Raw genomic sequence first — 11,906 nt, 5'->3', positions numbered from 1 at the left:
ATATGGAGGAGGGAGAAAGATTGTTTTCTGCTGCTCCAGAGAAGCGGACACGGAGCAATGGATTCAAACTTCAAGAAAGAAGATTCCACCTAAATATTAGGAAGAACTTCCTGACAGTAAGAGCTGTTCGGCAGTGGAATTTGCTACCAAGGAGTGTGGTGGAGTCTCCTCCTTTGGAGGTCTTTAAGCAGAGGCTTGACAGCCATATGTCAAGAATGCTTTGATGGTGTTTCCTGCTTGGCAGGGGGTTGGACTGGATGGTCCTTGTGGTCTCTTCCAACTCTATGATTCTATGATTCTTCTGGGCAAAACATTCCAGAATCAGCAATGTCCCTGCTGCTCTGCTTAATTCCAGTCTCTGGCTGCTCTTTTGGTCCTGTGGCTGAGCAGGCTTATATATGCATTCCCAATTCCCCTTATTGCTCAAACCTTGCAGAAGCTTCAGACTGAGAAAGCACAGTTTTTTCTGGTGGCTTTATTTTGGCCTTGCCTTCCATGGATTTTGGAACTCCTTCACCTGTTTATATCAGCCCCAGGGCCTGACCTGGATCCAGAGTGGTTGAAACTGTTGTGGTTCTTGAGCAGCAAAGTCCAAAGAAATCTGGATTATCTTCAGCTATTACTGATACCATCATGGCATCCTGCAGACCATCCAATGTAAGAGTCTTCCAATACACTTGAAAAGCATTTGCCCACTGCTGCACTACCAAGAGCACATGTTCCTGCAAGAATGTGCTTGACTTTCTTCAGGAGGGTTTGCAGATGAGGCTGACAGTAAACACCCTACGTAGACAAGTCTCAGACACTTCCTCGGTGTTGTCTCTTCATTCTTCGGTGTTGTTTGGATCTCACCCTCTTCTCAAAACGATTTTTTCAAGGGGCTACTTTAATGTGTGGTCCCCCCAACTTGAGATCTCCATAAGGTCCTTTTCGCTTTACGACGTCCTCTTTTAGAGCCACAAAAGTCTACACCTCTTTGGATTCTTCTCTCTTAGTTGCACTTATATCAGCTTGCTGGGTCTTGAAGTTGAATGCCCTTTTCTATTAACAAACAACTATGCATTTTTCATAGAGAGTTTTATAGACTGACCCTTATTTTGTACCAAAGATAAATTCTGCTTTTCATCAACAAGATTTGGTTTTACCTACTTTGTCCAGATCCTGTCCTGAAGTTTGATCCTGTTTTTGTTGGATTTTTTGAATAGTCAAGTAACTTTAGAGCCGGTCTAATGTAAATACTGTCTGTTTAAGAGAAACAGGTGCCGGTGATTTCTGTTAATTGCTCACAGGCATGGGCTGTGCTCCTTGTATATAAGGCTCTGCCAGAAAGCCTTCTGTATCTCTTAGTAGATCACTCTCTCAGTTGAATGTATCGCTCAGTTAAATATCTCTGTGTGATTTAATTCTCAGTTTAAGAGATTCCCAGTTGAATCTTAGTATGAGAGTTGCTTAGTTATAATGCTAGTTTGCTGTTTAATTCTTGGGTAGTTTAATGGGAGTATTGTGGGAGGTTTGGATTGGATTGAAGGGTTGGAATGTGGGTAAATAAAGTTGCTAAGAGAGAAAGCATTTATCTTTAGCTTAAAGTCTCTTTAGAGTCAGTTTGTTTTTCAGTTAAAGAAACCCAACCATTTGTATTTTCTTTATACTTTTACAAGTTGTCATGTTAGCCCCCCAGTCACCTTTCGTCTGTCCTCCACCCGGTGCCGCCCGCCTCCCTCCAGAGTTGGACCGGCACCCCTGTCTTAGGACGACTAAGCTATGACCGGGTGGGCTAACTGCGGAATCAAAACTAACGGTAGCTGCCACCAGCAACTTGCAACTTATTACTTAAACACAGGTCTGGTAGGTAACCAAGCAGCGTAGGAACCAGATTTAGTACTGTGGCTCAGGAAAGAACAAACTTAACAGAAATCCTTTTTACTATTTATTAATAAGAATAGTTAAGCAAACAGGTTTAACAAAGTGTTACAAAATATAACAAAGTAAAAGCAGTTCTCATAAAAGGAATTACAAAGTTAAAACAAGAAACAAACTGACTTAGAGAGCTTGAATCAAAGCTACGTCTCTCCCTTAGGCAGACGCAACTTACAGCCTTCCGGCAATCAGCTGACTGGTGGAACAAACAGCATAGACAAAGATTTCCCGCCCATGTTGTTGAACAAAGACCACTCTCTCAGTGGGGGTTTATATCCCTGAGGCACACCTTAGTCCCACGTGGGGATTACAGATAGATACCCAATCATCATTGATTCTTATTCAAACAGACCAATCAACAGATTGACAATCTTTGACTTCAGTCATCAATTAGTGATATTAAACAGGTGCCTCTTGTTGACTCATTACTCACACCAGAGCGCAATTAACTTCCTGACTCTCAGGCTTCTCAGAGAGGCTATCCTCCCTAAATTGCTTATCACAGGAATGCCAGAATTTACAACTCACAGAGTGAGAGTCTTCCCACTACATCAAAAGGGCAGGAAGGATTGCAGAAACCCTCCCTTCCTAAGTTCAAGAGCCGAGGCTCCCAGCCAGGGCCAGCGTCCCATCAGGCCCCGCACGCTCCCACAATGCTCCACAGGAACCAAAGACAGAAATGCAGGTCTTGTCACACGACACAAGTGTACAGCTAGTAAGGGGTTTCATATAAGGGAAATAATACCCCACGCTCTTGGTGGTGTTTTCTTAGCCAGGTCGACTTCTGACTGCGTATACTCTGCATGAAGCGTACTTTAAAGGGCCGCTGTAAACTGGGATATATGATTTAGATTAAGGAAGTTTCAATACCCAGTTTTCTCAAATATTATTCTTATTTTATATATTTTTTCCAAAAGTTTTAAGGGACCTTCCAAGGGTTTCTTGGGGCTTCCAAAAGCCTGACATCCCCATTAAACCTTTGTGTGTTTGTATATGCATTTTTATGAGACTTTTCGTTCCAGGAAAGTGTGCATAGGGCTGCAAGCTTAAAACTCATAGAAATAAAGGTCAAGCATGATTGAGTCAACATTTGTTTATGGTCATAGTGCTTAGTATAGTTTGCATTAGCTGGCGGTCATCTAATGACATTATCTAAGTAGACTCCTTAAAATCAATGTGCTTTTAACTATTCTAATGGATCAACTTTGAGTATGACTGACACTGGTTATCACCCATTGATCGTAGAGTTCTGCATGCCATTACTAAGAGAAACTGAATTTTTAGCGTTCAAATAGAAGGGGAAACCTAAATAAAATGAATGTGTAGATCAAAGGGTCATTTGAAAAGGGTCATTTGAAAACAGGTGGTTGTCATTATTCAGAACTCTGTAAGTAATTATAATGTAACTAGTTTATGAGCAGAATAAAACAAAAATGAAAACCCAATTGGTTTTTTAGATGCAGCTTTCTGGAACACCACCACCATCCCATGTCACAGGCAAACTGTCTTTGAAATTGAACACAATTTCAAAAGTGTTTAAAGTTGCTAGCACAAGCCCCATGGATTCCAGCCTATAAATTATTTGGATGAGATAGAGCCAGTGTTTAAAGCACTCTTGCCCATATCCAGTTTAAATCTTTGGCGAATTAGAAATAGTTAAAATGGTCCTTGGATAGAAATTATTGGTTTTTTATCCAGATGGGCTTTGTATAAGTACATGACTGGCTTTGACTAGTGGCCCTGCTTCTTCCTCGGGTGGTATGGGGAAAGCTAGCCTGGAAGTGGGGGCAGCCAGCTTGCTTTGGCCTCCTTGCAGTGGCTGGTAAGCACTGTGCTCCAGCTGCTGGTTGCCTTGAGAGTACAGAAGCAATGGGAAAGGGTGCTGTGGCCCCAATCATTGGCCTAAGGAACATAAGCCACCAGTATACCTAATCAAGCAAAAGCATCAGTAATGGAAGATTGGCCTGGCCTCAGCTGGATATACATGCCACCTGTTGCTTTACTGTTCCGTTATCACCCTGAATAACTAATACTCGATATTCTCCTACTTACCTTCATTTTGCATATTGCCTTTTTAATTTGTAAAACTCATGTCTGGGCCTCTCATTTTTTAAATTGATGTGAGTCTCATGAGGAGACCATGCTTGTCTGAAAAGTGGGGACATACAGTACAGTGTGGTTTTAACTATGGAAAGTTATATAAAAAAATTATGAAAGTATCCCCAAATGGCAGAGAGGCCCCTACATATGAGGAAAATGCTACATGGTATATATTCCGCTTATTTTTGTAGTTTTATTTAATATTTAAGTTGGAACAAAAGGGCAAGAGAAATTCTGAAAGCCTTGTGTATGAATTTCCTTGTAATCGTAGGTTCTTTAGTTTAATTATTTAATACAAGTTGTACGTAGTGTACTTGAACCCCCAACAATTTAGACATGGGTTGATTAAAAATGTGTCCAGAAAACCCATTTTCAATGTCTAAGAATACTTGGCAAATGAACTGTGCCGAGGATAGTATGTAACTATCTTGCATGCATATTCCACATTGCTTCCTGAGCATGTCTCATAGAAACCATCTATGAAGATGCTGTACTTGCAAAGTCTCACCTGAACTCACCTGCAGTGCTTTTGATATTAAAGCTAGTTCTTTGAGATGGTGGCATGTGTTTGTGAGATTTATTGGTGCTGATAACTCAGCTTGACCTTCCATTTCACTTAGAGCAACAGTCCCATGCATTTTTCCAGCTTGCACGGGCTGAACTCCTATGTGAGTAATCATTGCCATTCACTGCGCTGCAGGTGGAAGTTTTGCATACAGAAAGGAATGAACTTGTGGCCTTGCCCTGCCTTGAAATAGGAAGGTGTGCACATGCTCATCAGAGCCCCTAAGCCTGAAGTAGCTATTTTCTAGAAAGCAATGGGAATTCAACTATATTAGCATTCAATAAAAAATTAATTCAAATATTGTGTGTGTGCGCCCCCCATCAAACAAATGGTTTTTCATCCACACCCCTTTCAATGCAAAGTTGAAATAAAAATAAAAAATCCTTCCAATGGCACCTTAGAGACCAACTAAGTTTGTCATAGGTATGAGCTTTCATGTGCATGCACACTTCAGATACACTGAAACAGAAGTCACCAGACCCTTATGTATAGTTATGTATAGACCCTTATGCAAAGTTAGTGAGATTTTAATTAAAGCTGTACTGATTTGTGGTAGTAGGTGTAGGCTTGAGCAAATTCTGTTTGATAACAAAAATTAAAATTCCTTTCATTTGGCTATTTCTAAAAGATTATCTTTATTAACAAATGTAAGAATTGTCTAGAAATTGTACAGATAGTAAATAAATCCAGAAAGTGTAGAAACCCATAAACTATACTTTAAAAAAAAGAAATCAATTGTTTACAGATATTTTCTGTAGAACAAGCTTGTGCGTTATAGTCAAGTACTTTGATACACAGAAAACTATAGATTTAAAGCATGGAGTTAGTGTGTAAGGTATGAAATATAAGTGGTGAAAGGGAGGTGAGAAGCTTTGACAGAGCTCTATTTTGGCAGTTCTTCTATAATGATGCGAGAGACTGAGTTCCATCCAGTGGAAGCATCTCCAGGTGGGTAATCAGAGCAAGTACCAACCCAAACAGCAATATCCACCAGGCCAGCGCTGATCCCTTCACATAGCCCTTCCACTGTATGAAAGACAAAAAGCATAGTGGTTTCGCCCAAAATAGAAAGAGGGATTGGACCTGTGCTCACCAGGCACTCTTTGATTCACCTCCCATCATCCCTCTATTACTTTCAAAAATTAATCATGCTCATTATTTTCAATGGTTCTACTCTGTGTGGGACTAGCATTGGATCTACCCTTGTATGTCCACACAGAATTGCATGGAAATAATAAAACGTGTTAGTGGATGTTTGCAACAGTACAACTAATAGGCAGGGAGTTCCAAAGGACAGGCATCTTTAAAAAGAGAAGAGGTACTTTTGATGCTGATTACTGCAGTTCATGTTTATTTCTTTTATTAACTGTCAGCAGGAGGAATCAAGACCCCTTATAACTCATGTCTTTTTTGCTTGGTTATTTTACTTAACATGCTGTTATTTTCTGCCTTATACACATTATGACTATATTTTGCTTTGTATCTGGTGAACAATACCCATTATTTGTATTGTTTCATGTTGTTCTTAACAAAATTTATATTATAGACATAAAAAAGAAAAGAAAAGAGGAGAACCATTCATTGTGATTTGGGAAGAAATGGCCCCGTGCTTAGGTTTAGGTTTTGTTTGTTAAAACATCTCCATCAACTAATGATACCGTGTTTCTCATATTATAAGACATGTCTTATATTTATTTTTTCCTCAAAAAAACACACTATGGCTTACTTTCAAGGGATGTCTTATTTTTTTCCTCCTCCTCCTGCTGCGGCCGGCATTGCTGCTGTGCCTATCACTATGTCTTATTTTTGGGGTATGGCTTATATTCCTTGAATGCTTAAAAATCCTGCTATGGCTTATTTTATGGGAATGTCTTAAAATATGAGAAACAGGGTAGCTGTCAGTAAACAAAATCAATATTCTGTGAGAAGGTGCTCTCATTTTAATGGAAACTTTAACAATGTTCAGTTGGCTACTCATACTTTGTGTGTCTGAGCAAATTTAAAGGACAATAATCAGGTTAGTTTCTGACCTTTGCATTCTGGAAGAAATGTTTTTCTGCTATAGCATCCTACAAGGCAGGGAGGAAGTTGAATGGATCAGCCATCACTAGCAGTTTGGTGTAGGGCAACATTAATGTCTTCTACTCTCTTGTCTATCTTCCTTCCAGATGCAGGGCTACCAGGTGGTGTCTAGAGTTGGGCTCTAGTAGCTGCATTTATATCTCTATACTTTCTCCTCCTTTGGCGATCACTCGTAGTCAAGTAAGATTGTCTTCCATAAACACAGTTTTAACAGTGAGTTCGTAAGTGATTGTGGAGGCCAATTCTGGATCCCCACATCCTTCCACAGTGGGGACATAGGTTTCCAGGCAGTATCTGATCATGGTGAGGGTTTGCCAAGCGTGCCTTCCTCTTAGCATGTTTCTCCCTTACGTCCTGAGTTCAAGTGTCTTCATGACACCTTTGGTAAAGACTGTTCTCCAAATGGAGCACTCACAGGCCAGTGTTTATATCTCTATACTTTCTAGCTTATAACTGGGTGGGCTGGTCTAAGCCTGAATGAGGTTTGATTCTCATTTGTCTGATCCTAAACCTTAGTTCTTTATCACTAGAAAGAAAGACTCTGATGTACCCATTACCTATTGTGTTTATTTGCTACAGGGAACCAGGCAAGTAACGCAATCTGCATCTCACATGTGCCCAGAATTTTTACAGTGAAATTTTTGTTGGTCTCACAAGATTATCTTGATACGTACCTGAAGAAGTGCGGTGTATGTTAATGGTGGAATTTAATTCCGGACTTCCTTGATCTAAATAAATTATAGCTTCAATGGGAAGTGGCCCAGAGCATTCAGCTCCATTAAATGTAAAATACCATCTCTGGCAACAGGCGTTTCTGCATTTGAGTCTAAGTGATCCACTGAAGAGGACTCTTAAAGCACTGTTGCTGCGCATCTTTGTGAATGTGCACTCCTATTACAAAATGAGAAAAAGTTGTGTGTTTAAGTGGTTGATTATTTATTGACTTGTCATTTTAAAAGAAATAGTTACTACCTTAAAGGGACAGCTGCCTCAAAAAAGCTTATGCCATAATAATTTGGTTAGTCTTTAAAGTGCAACGGACTCATGGTTATTTCTTATAGCGTTAGCCAAATAGCATCCCTTCTCCAGCAATCCTCTGCTCTAGATTTTTATATTTAAATCCTAATACCAGAGCTTGCTTACAGTATCTTTCATCAACCATTTGAGATGCCTCAGTGGTCCTCCTTAAGTGGACATCTGATTGTTGGCTGCAGTAGGCCCTAGCTGCTAGGAAGAAGGAAGGCAAAGCGATAAGGAAAAGGATTACCACCACATCTTTGTACCCTCACCCACCTCTGTTGCTGTAATATACATTATAAATGCAATGGTACTTGCTTACTGCAATTTTTCCAAGGTCTATGCCATAGTTCAGAGCACTCCATGAACATTGTTTGTAGTTGGGTGTCCAAGACTCCTCAAATCTTTCTCTCATGCATTCTCCTTTTTCTCCTTTTAGTCCATCTCGACCCGGGATCCCAGGTGTTCCAGGAATTCCATTGACACCAGGGTTTCCGTCTCTTCCAGGAACACCATTAGGTCCTTGCAAACACATCCCATTATACTGAAAATCAAAATTATTCCCATTTTATAGACACAGAGTTATATATACATAGTTGTTTGAGCTTGAAACAGTAAATCAATAGCCACATTGGTTATTACATTTTGTTGTTGCAAAGGAACCATTTTTCTCCCTCGCCTTCTCTCTCTCTCTCTCTCTCACACACACACACACACACACACCAGGCATTGCTTTCCCCAATGGACATATTACTTAAAGAAATGTGGCGAGTAAGAAATGTGAGTACAGCCACAGCCAGAGCCTACCAAGGCCAGCTCTGCTTCTGTGTCCAACGTGGCAATGAATGGCTTGAGTGAGGAAGAATGTTTTAAGAAACCCACTAACCATTTCCCTAAATATTCATGCTTAGTGAGTAATAACAAAGAGCGGAGGAGATCAGTCAGATTACTCATCCTCTGCAGCCATAATGTCCCACCACAGCAGATTACACAGCTGTCTCTTTTGCAACCCTGCAGCTGTGGGTTTTACGTTAGCAGAGAGAAAGGCTGTATGCGTTGCCAGTTTAACACACAGGTAGGCCCAAGCTGGTTGGGGGGGGGGAATGCGTCAAAATGCAGTATTTCATAAGAAACAACAGGCCAGATAGCATCAGGTGTACACAGCTTCTCAAATGAGAGGTGGAAGCACACTGGATGAAAAATAAACATCTGCATGTTTAGGTACACAGCCCTTGAGATCTCAAGTTGTAACAATTAGCACAGCACAGCTCCCATTCCACCCCAGCTGCAGACTTTAAGATTACTTTCCATCAGTCAAGCTCTATTTAAACATGATGCCAGGTAAACAATAAGGATTTATCTGCATAGTGTTGTTTGAACCTGGCATCACATTATGTATGCAACATTAGCATCCTGTTGCAGTATGGCCCCTGCTAGATTGTGTCTCCCTTGCACACTATTTGTTGTTTTCTTACCAAACCCAGAACTGCTTAATGTCAGCAACATTAAGCTTTGCACGCTTTTGGATGTGACGGCCAGGCAACCCAGTTTAAATTAGAAACGGAACACATGCGCTAGTAAATTATTCTAATTGTGCACCATCATAGCTAAACTTGGCTTTAGAGCCATTCAACATTCAAAAGAATCTTTGCAAGTTTTCAGAAACTAGTAGAATTCTGGACGCAGACTGCATCTTCTGCCCAGCTGCTTTTGATAATAATGCTCCTTCATTTGTTCCCTCCCCACATCCTCTCCTTTTCCAGTGTTGTGTCTGTCAGGTTTGTTTTCTTAATCTTATTCAGCAGCTCGAAAACATTGGGGGCTAAGCTTATTCTTATCTTCTTACACATCGTTTGTTGCCAGCATGGTGCAGAGGCCAGACCCATCAACCAGGACCTAGGAGACCAGGGCTCAAATACCCCAGTCAGCCAAGAGGATTACTGAGTGACCTGGAGCCAGTCAGCCACCTAACCTACCTCGCAGGGTTGTTGTGAGGGTGACCTGGAGAATGCAAAGTAGAACAGATAAGCCACCTTGAGTTCTTTGGAGGAGATCACACTGCAATTACCTTGTGCTCCTGGACCCGACCCGACCCCCAATCGGCGTCTGCCTGGCCACCGCGAGAATAGGATGCTGGGCTATTTTAGCTGGATCTATCCAGGCTGCTTCTTCTTATGGTGGGATATGGGAAGTGGCACACCAAGAAGAGGGCTAAGCAGGAGGTCTCCTTGAGGGGTGTATTTAGGGGCTGGAAAGGTTGCCCCCCAAGGGTGCCGGCCCAGGCATAGGAGCCAGCTCCTAGCCCCCCCCCTTTATGGACAAGGCCATTCAACTGATGTGTGTGTGACGCATCTTGTGATCAATTATGTGGGGCGGGGCTTATCTGCCCCCCTCCATATTTTATTCAAGTTGACACCCCTTGGTCCCAGGGGGGGGGCGCCCAATGGTGCCTCTCCACTCTGGCTTGGAATGGCAGGGCGTCCAGCTCCTTGGGCAGGGTGCAAAGAAACCTAAGGTACGCCTCTGCCCCCATCCCATGCAATGCATGCGCCCTCTCAGGATTGCTGCTTGTCTCCATGCCACCCACTCCAGCCCGAGACCCTGCGCAACCCTCCGGGGATCGCGGCGCCCGCCCTGCGCCCTCGCTGCGCACTCACCACGTCCACCACCTCCCTCTGGCGAAGCGCCTTCTGCTTGCCTTTGGGGGTCTCGGCCAGGCCGGCCGGGGGGCTCGCCGACAGCAGCCCCAACCCCAGCAGCAGCAGCAGCACCGCGGCGGCGGCCCGCGAAGGTGGACAGGACGGCAGGAGCTTCATGGCGCTGGCGGAGCGAGCAGGAGCAGAGGCGAGACGCGGATGAATTGGCCAGTGTCTGCGCCGCGCATAAGCGAGCCTTTCAGTGCCGCGGCTCCCTCCCGGGGGGCGGCGGCCAGGAATGCGCAGCCCACAGCAGCAGCCAGCGTCCGCCCGGCAAAGCGGAGGGAGAGGGGTGGGCGGAGAAGGCAGGGGGTCTCACCCCACCCAGTCACATTCGGACGGAGGCGGCAGGAAAAGGGGCGGTGGGGTGGAGGTAGCGCGGCGCACAGTTGAGAGGCGAAGCCAACTTCTGCGCCCCTCGACAGTGCCGCCACTTTCCGGGCTTTGGCAGAGAATGGCCGCTGGGGGGCGCCCGGCTCGACTGCCCCGCCGCCGGGCCCTCCTCGCCCCAGAGCCGTCTGCCTGGATGAAAGCCAGGCTAGGAAAACGCCGCCGCTTCTTTGTCTGGAATACGCCACATATACGGTATAGACCTGCGTAGAGAGAGAGGTCTTGCATTTCCAGACGCAACGCTCTTGGCTTTGCGGGATGCACGAGAGGAGCACGGCCCACGCAGGCTTCCTTTCCGTTAGCACGAAGGAGAAAGTTGCCTGCTGATATCCCCCTTTGCATTACCAACAGATAACCATTACAAAGGGGGTGTGGAATGTTTTGATTTCTCTATTGTTATACACACATGCAATGCATTGCCTTGCGGTTGCTCGTTTTTGTTGGTGGCTGCACAGAGTGATGATGCAGTGTTACAAGTTGTTGCAAACGAAATCCCTGATATGGACGTTGTGTAGGGTAGACATTGGGCTGCAGCTCCCTCCTGCCATTGTTTATTCTGTAATCACCAGGTTGGGCACTGCTTTCCTTCTGGGTGAAGACAGAGGCAAAGTAGGTGTTGAGATGTTAAGATGGCTTCCACTGTACAAAAGTCAAAATCAGCACAACTGGCAAAGGGCAAAATCATAGTTAGAGCAAGAAGAAACAAATGTCAGGCAAAAAAGTACTTCTTCATATTTTGTTGTTTAGTTGTTTAGTCATGTCCGACTCTTCGTGACCCCATGGACCATATCACGCCAGGCACTCCTGTCTTCCACTGCCTCCTGCAGTTTGGTCAAACTCATGTTGGTAGTTTCCAGAACACTGTCCAACCATCTCATCCTCTGTCGTCCCCTTCTCCTAGTGCCCTCAACCTTTTCCAGCATCAGGGTCTGACTATATATATATAGTCATACCTCGGTTTAAGTATGCTTCGGTTTGAGTACTTTCAGTTTAAGTACTCCGTGGACCCATCTGGAACGGATTAATCCAATTTCCATTACTTTCAATGGGAAAGTTTGCTTCAGGTTACGTACGCTTCAGGTTAAGTACGGACTTCCAAAACCAATTACACTCATACTTTGGGTTAAGTACGCTTCAGG

General features: G+C 43.6%; 1 protein-coding gene across 1 annotated transcript; it reads right to left on the bottom strand.

Annotated features, from left to right (window-relative positions):
- Positions 1–5,198: 5,198 nt before the first annotated feature.
- On the bottom strand, positions 5,199–10,542 carry CTHRC1 (collagen triple helix repeat containing 1). Its single transcript, XM_088675767.1, has 4 exons — positions 10,339–10,542; positions 8,004–8,225; positions 7,339–7,555; positions 5,199–5,608 (listed from the first exon to the last, which is right to left on the bottom strand). Exons 1-4 carry the CDS (start codon positions 10,495–10,497, stop codon positions 5,466–5,468), a joined length of 741 nt encoding a protein of 246 aa, XP_088531893.1. The 5' UTR covers positions 10,498–10,542; the 3' UTR covers positions 5,199–5,465.
- Between the last annotated feature and the right edge of the window lie 1,364 nt (positions 10,543–11,906).

The sequence above is a fragment of the Zootoca vivipara genome, chromosome 8 (assembly GCF_965207765.1).
Source record: "Zootoca vivipara chromosome 8, rZooViv2.hap1.1, whole genome shotgun sequence".
In the NCBI taxonomy this organism is placed as follows: Eukaryota; Metazoa; Chordata; class Lepidosauria; order Squamata; family Lacertidae; genus Zootoca; species Zootoca vivipara.
This window is presented reverse-complemented; position numbering and strand designations above follow the sequence as displayed.

Excerpts from the sequence above, each read along its gene's own strand:
- CTHRC1 (XM_088675767.1), bottom strand. The coding sequence starts at position 10,497 with ATGAAGCTCCTGCCGTCCTGTCCACCTTCGCGGGCCGCCGCCGCGGTG. Across the intron at positions 7,556-8,003 it reads TAGACCTTGGAAAAATTGCA|GAGTGCACATTCACAAAGAT; the intron begins GTAAGCAAGTAC and ends ATTTTGTAATAG. Across the intron at positions 5,609-7,338 it reads CATACACCGCACTTCTTCAG|TGGAAGGGCTATGTGAAGGG; the intron begins GTACGTATCAAG and ends TCTTTCATACAG.